This window comes from Microcebus murinus, chromosome 27 (assembly GCF_040939455.1).
Source record: "Microcebus murinus isolate Inina chromosome 27, M.murinus_Inina_mat1.0, whole genome shotgun sequence".
Lineage (NCBI taxonomy): Eukaryota > Metazoa > Chordata > Mammalia > Primates > Cheirogaleidae > Microcebus > Microcebus murinus.
In genome coordinates, this window is record NC_134130.1 from 6,368,826 (window position 1) to 6,385,005 (window position 16,180).

The 16,180-nt window shown below is 38.9% G+C and overlaps 2 protein-coding genes across 2 annotated transcripts in view; one reads left to right on the forward strand and one right to left on the reverse strand.

The window, feature by feature from the left end:
- Positions 1 to 16,180, reverse strand: part of ZNF57 (zinc finger protein 57) — a 19,835-nt gene continuing 3,655 nt past the window's right edge. Inside the window, 10 exon segments of the mRNA XM_075998189.1 lie at positions 1 to 1,267; positions 1,270 to 1,312; positions 1,314 to 1,675; positions 1,741 to 2,129; positions 2,291 to 2,602; positions 2,604 to 2,668; positions 2,671 to 2,761; positions 3,071 to 3,128; positions 3,131 to 3,196; positions 3,618 to 3,741. Of these exon segments, the coding sequence (XP_075854304.1) occupies positions 1,185 to 1,267; positions 1,270 to 1,312; positions 1,314 to 1,675; positions 1,741 to 2,129; positions 2,291 to 2,602; positions 2,604 to 2,668; positions 2,671 to 2,761; positions 3,071 to 3,128; positions 3,131 to 3,196; positions 3,618 to 3,648 (1,500 nt within the window). The 5' untranslated portion in view covers positions 3,649 to 3,741 and the 3' untranslated portion in view covers positions 1 to 1,184.
- Positions 15,405 to 16,180, forward strand: part of LOC105874005 (uncharacterized) — a 19,626-nt gene continuing 18,850 nt past the window's right edge. Inside the window, exon 1 of the mRNA XM_020284021.2 lies at positions 15,405 to 15,496. Coding sequence (XP_020139610.2) covers positions 15,405 to 15,496 — 92 coding nt within the window. The remainder of the gene's footprint in view (positions 15,497 to 16,180) is intronic.

Below are 16,180 nucleotides of genomic sequence, written 5' to 3' on the forward strand. Positions count from 1 at the left end.
AGTTTGGGGTTGCTGTGAGCTAGGCTGATGCCATGGCACTCACTCTAGCCTGGGCAACAAAGCGAGACTCTGTCTAAAAGAAAAACAAAAAAAGAACTTTAGCCACTGCAGAAATTAAGCTGAAGCATATCTGTTTATTTTTATGGGGATTCAGAACTATTAACTCCGTGAATGCACAACTATGTATGTATGTATTGCTCCCCACTATTTACAAACACCCCTGAGTAGTTTCTCAGTTAATTTAGTACCCACTAGGTAGAAGAATATATAAATTAATGATGGCATCTTCACTAAGGCTGCTACTGTCTATAGGGAAAATACACAGAACATCCATACATTTCCTGTTATTTCACTTGCCATAGTTTACTTTCTTGCGAAGCCCTTATTTCCTTATAAAAACTTTGCCATTTATAAACTGTCTTTGTCCACAAAAATGTAAGAGCAAGGACTCTAAGAATTTGTTTTGTACTTCTATAGCTAGAACATACAGTGTCTTAATTAAATTGTGTACATCCTGAGACCAAAATGCTTGTTATATGAGGGATGCACAAAAATTAGCATCAAATAAAGAACATAGACTCTGTGTAGGAAAGGCTTGATTTGAACTTTGATCCTGTCTTTGTCCCTAACTCAGTTTGTGACCATTGGCAATTTACTTAAATGTGTAAGCCCCAGCATTTACCTTATAACGTTTGATGAATAACTGAACTTTAAAATTTTAACTGTTATTTCATAGAAAACAAAGCACAATCTGATACATACTAAGAAACATGTCAGTGTTTAGATAATGAGAAAGACCAAAAAGAAAAATAGTTATGTGATATCTATCCACTATCTACCACACCAGGTCAGTAAGAAAATTATGAAAGTACACTTCAAATCACCATGGGTTCAATAAACTTCAAGACAAAAAGACAAGTGGTTTTATTTCATTTAAATTTCTTAACTATTCAAATATATGTTCTGTAGCTAAAAGAAGATTTAGATAATTATTTCTTACATAAACATTTTCAAAAGAGCTGAAAATTCATTCATTACTTATGAGTCTACTTCATGAATGAAGTATTGACAAAGACAATACGATACTTACAACTTGTAAGATGTCTCTCCTGGTGTGAATTTTCTGGAGCACCATACATGAATTAACATGAGGTTTCCCCATACTACTGACAGTTACAGAATTTCTAGTGTGTGCCCTCACATGTTTTAGAAAGAATGACTTGACAACTAAGGGCTTTTGAATACTACATACATTCATAGGCCATTCATTCATGTGGCTCTGAAAGGATTAGGGCCACTTGAAGGATTTTTGGACACTGTTTACATTCATGAGGTTTCTCTCCAGTGTGCATTCTCACGTGTTTCTGTAAGGATGAGGACCAACTGAAGGCTTTTCCGCATTGCTTACATTCATAAGGTTTCTGCCTTGTGTGCGTTCTCACGTGGCCTTGAAATGATCTAGAAGAAGTGAAAGCCTTCCCACATTTTTCACATTTATAGAGTTGGTCTTCAGTGTGAATTCTCACATGTTCTCTAAATGTTGATGTCCAAGTGAAGGCTTTTCCACATTGCTTACATTCATAAGGATTCTCTCCAGTGTGAATTTGCACATGACCTTGAAAGGATTTGGGAGAACTGAATGCTTTCCCACATTGCGTACATTCATAGGGTTTTTCTCCAGAGTGAGTCTTTTCATGGCTTTGAAAAGATTGGCGATAACTGTTTTCCCACATTGTTTACATTTATAGGGATTCTCTCCAGTATGTGTTATCATGTGTCTTTGAAATGTTGAGGGATAAATGAATGCTCTCCCACATTGTTTACATTTATATGGCTTGTCTGTTTTGTGAGTTCTCACATGCCTAGTGAAACTTGAGATGTGATTGAAGGCTATCCTACACTGCTTGCATTTATAGCTTTTCTCTATTGTGTGAATCTTTATATGATGAGTGAGGGAGTAGGAATGGTGAAATGTTTTCCCACATGATTGACATTCATAAGGCTTTTTCCCAGTGTGTGTTATAATGTGTCTTTGAAAGACTGAGGGATAATTAAAGACTTTCTTACATTCCTTACATTTATAAGGCTTCTCACCAAAGTGAGTTTTCACATGCCTGGTAAAACTGGAGAACTGATTGAAGGCTACTTTACGTTGTTTGGATTCACAGGTTTTCTCTGAAGTGTGAATCTTTATGTGTTGAGTGAGAGAGTAAGAATGGTGAAATGTTTTCCCACATAATTTACATTCATAGGGCTTCTCTCCAGTGCCTGTTATGTGTCTTTGAAAGATGGAGGGATAAAGGCTTTCCCACATTTCTTACATTTATATGGCTTCTCTTCTGTGTGAGTTCTCACATGTCTAGTAAGACTGGAGAACTCAATGAAGACTTTCCCACAGTGCTTGCATTCATAGTTTTTCTTTGAAGTTTGAGTCCTGATATGTTGAGTAAAGGAGTAGAAGTGAGGAAAGGTTTTCCCACATAATTTACATCCATCAGGTTTCTCTCCAGTGTGAGGTCTTGCATGACTGTTTAGATGTGAGGGATAAATGCAGGCCTGCTTTCATTTCTGATCGTGATACGGTTTTTGTCCACAGTGAGATAAGAGAAGAAAGATGCATGAAAACTGTCCCACACTTGGTGTACTCATATGGTTTTTCTCCAGAAGAGAAGAAATTTTCTTGTACAGAGTAAGATTGGGCATGTGACTGAAGCATTGATTACCTTCATTATCTTTAAAGAGTCTGTTTACCATATTATTTCTGTTAAAAATGAGAAGCATTTTATTTATAGTATGTTCATTTACAATTTATTAATATGCATTAGTATTAGAACTACATTTCTAATTAAATTTCAGTATACATGAAGGTTTTTCTATTTTGAATTGTTTTAAAGAAGAATATGCTTGTTCAAGCATATTTATTACTACAGTATTTATGGGGTTTCTCTGTAATTATTTTTTTTGAGACAGAGTCTCACTCTATTGCCTGGGCTAGAGTGCCGTGGCATCAGCCTAGCTCCATGACAGAATTCTGTCTTGGAATATGCTTTCTCTTGTGAATGACACTCACCTCATATATGTCCCCTGGTTTTACCAATTTTTTTCTAAAATGTAGGCACAGGTATTTTCTGTTCCTTAGATATTTTTTCCCCATTCATATCCTGCTGAGAAACTGACCCACTGATTTTAAATTGACCTGAAACAAAAAAATGAACAAATCTCATAAGAAAGGAGACACATGAACAAAGAAACACAGACATGAAGAATATAGCATTTTGAACAGACACAATGTTCAGTATTTCAATGAAATTATCACAGTCACAGGTTTCAAACAAGAAACCTCTCTGTGATCCATAGTGACCAATGAGGCCTATACCTATCCTCATGATAATAAAGGAGCTTCAAATCCTTTAAACCAAGACAGAAGTAAAATCTGTTTATCATACATGGTTTCACTGTCACAGAATGATGATTCTAGGTCCATGATGGCTGTGACCATGTCTGTCTTATTTACCACTGTACTCCCTTTCCATATTTCAAAACTTGGAAAAGCATTAGAGCAAGACATACTTGTTCACTAAGTAACTAAGTGAGGCGATGATGTCACCCTTACCCACATGAGGCCAGGTTCCTGAAGGTTTCCAGCATCACATCTCTGTAGAGGTTCCTCTGGGCAGAATCCAGCAAAGCCCACTCCTCCAAGGTGAAGTCCACAGCCACATCCTTAAAGACCACTGAATCCTAAAAAATCCAACATGTGTGTGCAGGAGTATGTGTATGAATGTGAAAGCACTGGCAAACTGCACTCAATTCAGAAGAAATTCAAACAGGATTCTGTGATCTCCCAATATCTACTCTATGATTTTTTATTTTTTTGAGACAGAGTCTCACTCTGTTGCCTGGGCTAGAGTGCTGTGGTGTCAGCCTAGCTCACAGCAACCTCAAACTCCTGGGCTCAAGCGATCCCTCTGCTTCAGCCTCCTGAGCAGCTGGGACTACAGGCATGTGCCACCATGCCCGGCTAATTTTTTTTCTATTTTTGGTAGAGGTGGGATCTGATTACAGGCATGAGCCACTGCACCCAGCCTATGATATGATCTTGATGCTTAACTTCCTGATAAACTTAAAAGCACCACTAACATTCTGAACTCATGTCTACATTTTTATTGTGACTACTCATTTTATTCTCTTATCAGGAGGGTCAAGAGATAAATACTATACAAATTTCACTTGTATTTTGGACAAGCCCTTGATTGGCTAGGGGAAGAAAACTATAATACCTTGGAATACACTGCTTGATAAATATATCTTTGCATAGGTGAAGCCTTGGGCCATGACAGAGTTTATGCTAAAATATGACTAATAGCGGTGGCTCCCGCCTGTGATCCTAGCACTCTGGGAGGCCAAGGTGGGAGGATCGTTTGAGCTCAGGAGTTCAAAACCAGCAAGAGCAAGACCCCATCTCTACTAAAAACAGAAAGAAATCAATTGGCCAACTAAAAATATACAGAAAATATTAGCTGGGCATGGTGACTCGTGGTGGATGCCTGTAGTCCCAGCTACTTGGGAGGCTGAGGCAGAAGGACTGCTTGAGCCCAGGAGTTTAAGGTTGCTGTGAGCTAGGCTGATGCCACAGCACTCTAGCCCGGGCAACAGAATGTGACTCTCATTCATAAATAAGTAAATAATAAATATAAAAATAAACATTCATAAATAAATAAATGCCTGTTTTTGTCCACTTGGAGCCCTGAGCCACACTGTATCAGTTAGATCTCTGGAAAAGGTAGACACTGAATAGCTAAGGTCAGTCAGTAGGGCAATGTGGCTAACCCTCAACAAAACTCCTGGGTACCAAGGCATGGATGAAATCTGAGTAGTTAACATCTCATACGTGTTGTGATACATCATTGCTGAGTAAACCAACCTCTGTGCAACTCTGTCAGGAGAGAAGTAACTTGAAGTTTCAGCCTGGTTTTTCCTGGAGTCTTTCCCTTGTACCTTTTTCCATTGCTAATTTTTACATGTATCCTTTCACTGTAATACGCTGCTGAAAGAAAGTATTTGTGTGAAATATATAGTGAATACCTCATACCTGAGCATGTTTATAGGGACCCCAGACAGAGAAAACCATCGATTCCTGTGACAATAAAGAATTAGTGAACTTGAAGGTAGACTAACAGAAATCATACAATCTGAAGAACAGAATAAAGAATGATAAAAGAACAGAGCCTTAGAGAAATTAGGACACCATTAAGTGCACCAACACACATGTAATGGCACTAGAACAAGGAGAAGAGGGGGAAAGCAGAAAAAAACATCAAAGAAATAATGGCTGAAAGAATTCTAAATATATTGAAAAGCACCAACCTACACGTCCAAGAGTTCAATGAACTCCAAACAGGAAAATAACTAGGAGATCCACAGATATGGCATAGTAAAAATGGGAAAAGTCAAAGACAAGTAGAAAGTCTTGAAAGCAGCCAAAGAAAAATGACTTGTCACTTAAAAGGCATCTGCAATAATACTAAGAGCTGACTTCTCAGCAGAAGCAGTGGATGTCAGAAGGTAATGGGATAACATTCAGAGTGCTCAAAGAAATACTATCAATGCAAGAATTCTACATACAGAAAACTATCTTTTAGCACATTCATTGCCACGGTATAAAAAAATGTTTTTCCCTTAGGGCCATGGTGTTTTATTACAAAAATAGAATAAAAACTTGGAAAACAAAATGATCCTTTATAATTTAATTATAAATGTATTTTTAAAAATTGTTTTCTGTGTGTGAGTTATATGTTTCATGAAGCCCAGGGCTCAAAACTAGTGTGAGTTAAATACCACTCATGGCTGGGAGTGGTGGCTCACGCCTGTAATGCTAGCACTCTGGGAGGCCAAGGCGGGTGGATTGCTCAAGGTCAGGAGTTCAAAACCAGCCTGAGCAAGAGTGAGACCCCGTCTCTACTATAAATAGAAAGAAATTAATTGACCAACTAAATATATATAGAAAATATTATCCGGGCATGGTGGCGCATGCCTGTAGTCCCAGCTACTCGGGAGGCTGAGGCAGGAGGATTGCTTGAGCCCAGGAGTTTGAGGTTGCTGTGAGCTAGGCTAACGCCACGGCACTCACTCTAGCCTGGGCAACAAAGTGAGACTCTGTCTCAAAATACATACATACATACATACAACTCACATGACATTCAATGTTTAAAAATGAAGGCAAAATGAATGCAGTTTAAAAAAACCCAAAAGAATTTGCTGCCAGGAGAAGTACCTTTATAAAAAATGAAACAAACCTCAGTAAATTAAAAACAGAAATAATACAAACTGACCACTATGGAATGAAATTAGAAACCAATACAGAGAAAACATTTGGCAAATTCACAAATATGTGAATATTAACACACTCCTCCATAATAAATGGGCTGAAGAAGAAATCAAAAGGGAAATCAGAAAATAATCTGAAATGGATAGGAAATGAAGACATAATATACCAAAACTTATGTGAGGTAACTTAAGAGGTACTTGGAAGGAAATTAATACACCAGAGAAAAGTTTGTAAATCAATAACCTAATCTTCCCACCTCAAGACACTAGAAAAAGAAAACTAAACGTAAGGTAATCAGGAGGAAGAAATTAATATTACAGCAAATAATGAAATCGAGAAAATCAATAAAACCAAAGCTGATTCTTTGAAAAAACTCAAAACTGATTTAGCTCAATTGACAAAGAAAAAAGAAACTCAAATTAGTGGAAGCAGAAATGAGTGAACATTACTACAAAACTTAAAAAAGGATTAAGAAATACAATGAACAATTACATGCCAACAAATTAGGTAACTTAGATGAAACATTATTCTCAGAAAGATCTAAACTACCAAATTGAATGTACCTACAATAAGTGAAGAGACTGAATTTAGTAATAAAAAATATACTAAAAGAGAAGCCCACAGCTAGTTGACTTGACCCCTGAATTCTATCAAAAATTTAAAGAAAATTGTTCACAGATGTTTACAAAAATCAGAGCAAGGAACAATTTCCAACTCACTTTACAAGACCATTATCCTGGTACCAAAACCAGACAAAGACATCACATGAAAACAACAGACCAATATTTATGGTTATGGATGCTAAAATCTTCAACAAAATACTAGTGAACCAAATCCAGTAACATATAAAAGAATTATACATTGTGACCATCTAGAATTTATCTCAGGAATGCAGTGTCAAATTTAACGTATATCTCATAAGGGACTTGGGTCCAGAATATATGAAGCATTCACAATTTAATAATGAAAAGAAAAACCCAATTAAAAAGGATGTGAATAGACATTTCTCCAGGGAAGACAAACAAATGGTCAGTAAGCACATGAAAAGATGCCCGACATCATTAGTCAGCAAGAAAATGCAAATCAAAACAACAAAGAGATACTAATTCCCACACACTAGGGTGATTAAAATAAAGAAAAATTGGAAAATAAGTTTTGGTAAGGACATGGAGAAACAGCAAATGTAGAAAACAGTTTCGCAGTTCCTCAAAACATTAAACGGATGATTTCTGATTCCCAGTCCAGCATGGAGCTTGGAAGTCACCTCTCCATTCTAACAAGTTAGAAGCTGAATAAACTGAAAAAAATCAACTCTTCTTAGATCCATCAGAGAACTGATGTCACAGAGCAAACTCTGTCCCCAAAGTTGGAGACAGATGGATATGCAGAATCACAACGTACCAGAACAGAAACCCATGAGCAAAAACCTCTGTGGGAACCAGTACTGGGTAGGAAAATCTGAACTATAATTGATGAATTGCTACAAGTGCACTATGGACAAGTCTGAGAGTTAGGAACCTCAGAGGGCCTGGTTTTAAGGCGGGGGCTGTGCCCATACTTTTGTCACTTTTACCTCCAGGAGCTCTACCAGGATCTCACATTGAAATTAAGAAAAAATCCCTTTGGGCTTCTGGCAGGTACAGGAGAAAAAGAATGATTTTGAAATAAGCTAAAGAATTTTGTTCCTAACAGGGCCTTCCCTCAAGAGAAATGATTTTATCAGAGCTTAATCTGTTGGGATTTTTATCAGAGTCTAACTGACCTGGGGGGAGAGAATTACCCAACTCCAGCTTCCTCTAACTATCCTGTCCCACCTAAATGGAAAGAGTAGGAAGAATTGAAAAGCACTTGTGAACTTCATAGTCCCCGGGCACAGGCTCACCAGAAGACTGAGACCTAATAGGATTATACAATGCTTCCCCTCTGACCACACCTTACCACCACATTACTAAAGTCCAGTTTACTCAGCTCCTTTCACCCAGTACATTGTTTCCAGCTTTGAACAAAAAATTACAAGGTATACTAAAATGCAAAAGACATAGAGCAAGCCTTAGAACCAGACCCAGATATGGCAGGGATGTTGGAATTATCAGACTGGGAAAATAAAACAGTTATGATTAATAGGTGAAGAGCGCTAATAGTAAAAGTAGACAACATGAAAGAACAGATAGGTAATATAACAGAAATGTAAATTCAAAGAAAAGAATAAAAAAATGCTGAAGATCAAAAAAATCAACAGAAATGGAGAATGACATTCATGGATTCAGTAGACTGGATGTGGCTGAAGAAAGACTTTTTGAGCCTGATATGTCAATAAAAACTTCTAAAACTGAAAAGCAGGCCGGGCGCGGTGGCTCACGCCTGTAACCCTAGCTCTCTGGGAGGCCGAGGCGGGCGGATCGCTTGAGGTAGGGAGTTCGAAACCAGCCTGAGCAAGAGCGAGACCCCGTCTCTACTATAAATAGAAAGAAACTAATTGGCCAACTAATATATATAGAAAAAATTAGCCGGGCATGGTGGCGCATGCCTGTAGTCCCAGCTACTTGGGAGGCTGAGACAGAAGGATCGCTTGAGCCCAGGAGTTTGAGGTTGCTGTGAGCTAGGCTGACGCCATGGCACTCACTCTAGCCTAGGCAACAAAGCAAGACTCTGTCTCAAAAAAAAAAAAATAAATAAATAAAAAAAAATAAAACTGAAAAGCAAAGAGAAAAAAAGACAGAAACATAATGGAGGACACTACTATGGGACAACTACAAAAGGTTTAACCTATGTGTAATTGAATATTAGAAGAAAAACAGAACATGATATTTGAAATAATAAGAAAATTTCTCCAAATTAAGGTCAGATAGCAGACTACAGATTCAGGATACTCAGAGAACACCAAGTAGGGTAAATGTAAAAAAACCCCATAAACAACAACAAAAAAATCCCCACAACCAGGAATATATTCAAACTGTTCAAAGTAAAAGAAAAAAAATCTTGAAAGAAGCCAGAGGAAAAAAACACCTTACCTACAGAGAGCAACAAAAAGAATTACATAATATGTCTCTTCATAAACTATGCAAAGAAGAAAGTAAAGTGAAATACTTTAACCAAGTAGGGTAAATGTAAAAAAAAAACCAAAAACCCCACACCCAGGAATATATTCAAACTGTTCAAAGTCAAAGAAAAAAATCTTGAAATAAGCCAGAGGAAAAAACACCTTACCTACAGAGAGCAACAAAAAGAATTACATAAAATGTCTCCTCAGAAACTATGCAAGCAAGAAGAAAGTAAAGTGAAATACTTTAAGTGTTGAGAAAAAAAAATCCTCACCAATCTAGAACTCTATATCCTGTAAAATTACCCTTCAACCTGAAGGAGAAATAAAGATTCTAAAACAAAAATTGAGGGAATATGTAGCCTCCTGCATTGCAAGAAATGTTAAAAATAAATTCTTCAGAGAAAAACAAAGTGGATCATACAATCAGAAATGTGGATCTACATGAAGAGCATGAGAGAAAGAATATGTAAAAATAAAAACTTATTTTTGTTGTTTCTAAGTGATCTATAATATATTGTTCAAAATAATAACAGTGTATTCAGTACCTATAGCTATAAGTGAAATAAATGACAGCAATGTTACAAGGAAGGAGAAATACAGAATAATTATTACAAGGTTACTTGCATTAACTGTGAAACAGTATAGTGTTGTTTGAAAGTGGATTTGGACTGGCTGTAAGTGTATATTAAAAACTCTAGGGCAATCACTTAAAAAAGGAAAAAGTATAATTGATAAGAAAGGAAAGGAAATGGAATTATATAAAATGCTTAATTAAACCACAAAAGGCAAACGAGAGATGAGAAAACCAGGAACAAAGAATAAGGGCAGCAAATAGAAAACAGTAACAAATATTGTAGATATTAACCCTACTATATCAACAGTCACTTTAAAAGTCACTGGTCTAAATATACCAATTAACAATAGATCGTCAGAGTGGATCAAAAAACTAGACCCAACCATATGTTGTCTACAAGAAACACAAAGATACATATAGATTAAAAGTAAAGGGATAGAGAAAGATAAACCATGTTGCCACCATTCAAAAGAAAGATGGAGTACATATATTAATGTCAGAGTAGGTTAAGAACTGCAAGGAAAAACAGATGAATCCATCACCATAGTTGAAGAATTCAACACCCCTCTATTAGAAATGAACAGATACAGCAGGAAGAAAATCATTATGGGCATAATTGGACTCAATACCACTGCTAATCAACTGGGTGTGATTAATATCTATAAACTAATTCAATAGCACCACCAATCAATTGAATGTAATTAACATCGATAGGCTACTTCAAACTGATTCTAAAGTTTACATGGAGAGACAAAAGATCCAAAATACCAATGCAACATTGAAGTGAAAGATAAAAGTTGGAGGACTGACACTATTCACCTTCAAGACATACTATAAAGCTACAGTAATCAGGACAGTATGATACTGGTTAAAGAGTATACAAATAGATGAGTGTAACAGATTAGATATCCCCCAGATAGAACCATACAGTCAACTGATCTTGGCTATACAATGGAAAAAAAAGATAATCTTTTCAATAAATGGTGCCAGACAACTGGCTATTACATGCAAAAAAATGAATCGATACATAGACTTTAAGCCCTTCACGAAAATTAACTGAAACAGATCACAGACCTAAAGGTAAAACAAAACTACAAAAATCCTAGAAGATAACTTAGGAGAACATCTAGATGACCTTGGGTTTGGCGGTGACTTTTATTCTTTTTCTTTTTTTTTTTTTATTTATTTTTCTTTTAATAAACCTCACTTTTAATTACTGGTTCAATGGCGGTGACTTTTAAACATAACAAAGGCATGGTCCATGAAAGAAATAATTGATAAACTGCACTTCTGCAAAAGACATTGTCAAGAGAATGAGAAGAAAAGCCATGGATTAGAAGAAAATATAAAAGACAGTAAAAGACACATCTCATTAAGGATTGTCATCCAAAATACAGTGTCTGATAAAGGATTGTTATCTGAAATACAGTACACAAAGAACTCTTTAAAAACTCAACAATAAGAAAATAACTTTTTAAAAATGGGCTAAAAACCTTAAGACACTTCACCAAAGAAAATAGTTGGCAAATAAGCATATGAAAGAAATGCTCCACATTGTATGTTATAAGGGAAATGCAAATTAAAACAATGTGGTACCACTACACACCTATCAGAACACCCAAATCCACAACACTCACAGCACCAAATGTTGGCCAGGATGTGGAGCAATAGGAACTTTAATTAATTGCTAGTGGGAATGCAAAATGGTATTTTGGAAGAGTTTGGTGGTTTCTTATAAAACTAAACATACTTATATAATCCATTCTAGCAACTGCACTCCTTGATATTTACCCAAGGGAGTTGAAAACTTAGGTCTACATAAAATCTTGTACACAAATATTTACAGCAGATTTATTCATAATTGTTAAAACACAGCAGCAATGAAGACATCTTTCAGTAGGTGAATGGATTAATAAACTGGTATATCAAGACAACTGAATATTAATTAGTGTTAAAAAGAAATGAGCTACCAAGCCCTGAAAAGACAGAAATTGAAATGTGTATTATCAATCGAAAGAAGCCAGACTGAAAAGGGTACACGCGGTTTGATTCCAACTGCATGATTTTCTCAGAAAGGTAAAACTATGGAGACAGTAAAAAGATAAGAGTGGTTGTTGGGGTTAGCAGGGGAGGGAGGGATGAATGGGCAGAGTGACAAGGATTTTTTAAGACAATAATATGCCCCCATATGACACTACAATAGTGGATACACGTCATTGCACATTTGTGGACATTCATACAATGTGCAGTGCCAAGAGTGAACCCCAATGTAAACTCTGAACTTCGGGGGACACTGATGTGTCAGAGGAGGTACATCAGTTGTACCAAATGCACCAATGTGGTGTGAGACGCTGACAGTGGCGAAGGTTGTGCACATGGGGGCCGGGGGCATATGGGAACTTTCTGTACTTTCTGTTCAATTTTGCCCCGAACCTAAACTGCTCTAAAAAATAAAGTCTATTAAAAAGGAAAGAGTTAAACATGGTGTTATCAAAGGTGCAGGGGGACAAGGGCAATATACATAACCTTAACATTTGTACGCCCATAATATGCTGAAAAAAATAAATTAAAAAAAAAAACATGGTGTTATCAAATGGCCCAGCAATTCCACTCTAGATATATGACGAAATTTGAAAACAGATATTCAAAGAAATATTTGTACCCAAATGTTCACAGCACTATTCACAATAGTCAGAAGGTGGAAACCACCCAAATGTCCATCAGCTGATAAATGGGTGAACAAAAGGTGGTATGTTTACACAGTAATCACTCAGCCGGGTAAGGAACGGAACACTGACAGATGGTACAACATGAACGACCCTTGGACAAGATCATGCTCAGTGAGAGGAGCCAGACACAAAAGAACACGTGGGGTGTGATTCCATTTACATGAAACAGAACTGGCAGATCCACAGACAGGAAGTGCATGAGTCATTTCTTAGAGCTGGGGGAAGGGCACATGGGGAATAGAAAGGTGACAGCTAAAGGGTATGGGGTTTCCTTTCGGGGTGATGAAAATGTTCTAAAGTTGGCAGTTGGTCTTGGTCACATAATTCTGTGAATATACTAAAAATCAATGAAATGTACACTCTAAATGGGTGAATTGTATGATATGTAAATTATACATCAATAAAGCTTTCTTAAAGCACATATAAATAGCATGAAGTTCATTGTCTTCCTCAAAAACATTAGATACACAATGAAGATGCCCATTACCTGAGCCCTAATCAACATACTAGATCCACTGCCACTAGAAAACAAATTGATAAGATTTATAAAAGAAAAACTTGTCTTTTTGCATGCCTCTAAGAATTATGCATGTAAAAGCCCAACAGAACAAAAAGATAATTACAGAATAAGAATTTTAGCAAGATCCCAAGAAGCTGCATTATGTTTTTACTTAATAGCAATAGCTGGAAAACTAATGTTTAAAAACTAATATACGTAGGGAAAAGACCAAAGTTTAGTAAGTACTTAATACGTCTAGTGAAGAATAGAAAGATCCCTAGCTGGGCGTGGAGTCTTAGGTACTTGGGAGGCTGAGATGGAAAGATTGCTTGAGCCTAGGAGTTTGAGACCAGCCTGGACAGTGTGGCAAGACCCTGACTCTACAAAAAAAATTAAAAAGAAGATCCCAATGAAGAAATTAAAACATTATTGGGTAATAAGAATTGGGTAATAAGAATTAGGTAATATCAAAGATGGAAAGGTCGTGTAAGCTCTTAGTACAATTCTATGTCACCAAAATGTTGGATCTCCCAAGAGACTTACAGTCTTTATAAAATTCCATTATATCTTCAAGTGAGACTTTTTAGGACTTAAAAAAAACTACTTTCCAAACCTAATGTGAAGAAAAAAATGTCTAAAAATGGCCAAACTTTTCTGAAGAACAAGGTGAAAGCTTACCTAATACAGGACAAGGATTTTTAAACTATTAGTCTGAGCAAGACAGTATTAGCAGAAGGACAGAAAAATAAAACAATGGGCAAATGGACACGTCTGTGAAATAATCATAAACAATTAAAATACTGTAGCTTTTAGAAACGGAAGACAAGGGACAAGTAAGTGATGATGATGTTAGGAGGTGGAGGAGGGTAGCTGGCTTTGGCAACAAGAGAGGGATTTGGGTTTTTAGGGATTTAATTCCAGCCTTAGGAGGGGACAGGCTGGGGGATCTGTGATAGAACTTTCCATTCAGAGTTGAGCCATTGTGTCGCATAAAACTCAAGGCCCCAACACTTCATTCACATTTCCGGTCACTATTTTTTGAGAACCAGCCAAGGGCCGGGCACGGTGGCTCACGCCTGTAATCCTAGCTCTCTGGGAGGCCGAGGCGGGTGGATTGCTCGAGGTCAGGAGTTCGAAACCAGCCTGAGCAAGAGCGAGACCCCGTCTCTACTATAAATAGAAAGAAATTAATTGGCCAACTAATATATATAGAAAAAATTAGCCGGGCATGGTGGCGCATGCCTGTAGTCCCAGCTACTCAGGAGGCTGAGGCAGGAGGATCGCTTGAGCCCAGGAGTTTAAGGTTGCTGTGAGCAAGGCCAATGCCACGGCACTCACTCTAGCCTGGGCAACAAAGTGAGACTCTGTCTCAAAAAAATAAATAAATACAAAAAAAAAGAATAGAGAGGTCGGATCCGTTTGTGTTGCTGGACTGTTAACAGCTTTTCAAACCTCACCGTCTTCCTCCCCTGCCCCACGGCGGGTGACCAGACAAGGAGGCCCCCGGGGGCCACGCATCCTGCCTCGGTGTGAGCAGAAAGGTCAAAGCCCACCACCCCCAGCCCCACCGCCAGCCACCACAGGGGCCTGGCCCCGACCCTCCCTGCCCCCTCGCGCCACCTGGACCAGCCCACCCGCCCTGATCTGCCCCGATCACTCAACGTTTTGTTCCCGAGCCCATTTTGGGTGGAGGTGGGGGTTGGCACCCCCAAAGGGCAGCCACGCAGCCAGACCCTGAGACGGCAGGCGGCCGGTGTCCTGCGTCGGCGTCCAGGAGGGCGGAGGCCCCGCTCTGGCTGCGGCTGGATTTGGAGCCGACTAGAAGCAAGAGCCCCAACCCACCAGCCACAGCCGTAGGGGCCGGGGACTCACCGAGGCGCGGGTAGGTTAGGCTCCAACTTGCAGTAACCTTTTCCTCACCTTCAGAGCAAAAATCGCGCCGGGTGCAGGCTTAAAATGCTAATGCTACATCCCGCGCAGGAAGTCCTGTGTGACGCTGCTGCGCAGGCGCTAGAAGCACCCTCAGCCGCGTGCTTTGGCGGGACCCTTGCCCTCACAAAACCCTACGAAACCAAGCCCACACTGTCCCCCTCAGTGCCGGCGCCCTTGTGCACAGCCGAATAAACTTTAGAAACTCTTTTCTTGGCTGCGATGTCTGGTAATGTCTCAGGAGTCCTGTCCCGGGACATCCCCGGAAGCCAGGGGCGACGGTGACAAGGCCGCGACAGCCAATGCTTAAGACACCCGCGCAGCGTCTGCAGAAGCGCAGGTCGCGATGGGAGAACCCGGCGCTCCGCAGCGGCTACAGGCGCCGGGATCCTAGGTGACAGTGGTGTGGTCCCACAGGGGGGCAGTACAGACCGACAAAAGTGACTGAACCCCCATTCCGTGGAAAACGTCACCGTGAGAACAAGAAACCTGTCACAGCGGTGCACACAGTACGCTGCCACTGTGGTCACAATCAGCCCCGCAGAAATCACAGATACGGGCTCGGGGGTGCACGCGCGCACTCATCACCCACCCAGAGAGAGGCCTGTCCCCGGCAGTCCCCTCCAGCGGGGGGTCTGGGCCGAAGGCTTCTCCGAGTCTTGGTCTGGCTCTCATTACCCAGAATCTCACTTTAGAATGTTTTGCTTAATTGTGCAATTATTTATGCATTTTTCTATATATTATACGATGAAATATTATGAAATCAGTTTTTGTAATTTATCCCAATGCTACATTAAAGGAAAAATCATCTGAACAAGATGAAGAAAAAGATGTACTGCTCAGCAGTGCCTCCCTGTAAAATCTGTTAGCAGGTTAGGACGAGCACAGCTTGACAAAAGGTCCAATGAAAGGCAGTGTTCCTTAAAGAACATACACATGACATAAAGTACAACCCATTCCCAATTAGGTTCAAAAAGAATTCTATGACCTCACTCCTACTAGCATTGCACTAATAGGCCCATCCAGAGCCAGAGAAAACGTAAGAATTATAACAGAAGAAGAAAGTTGTATCTGTTCA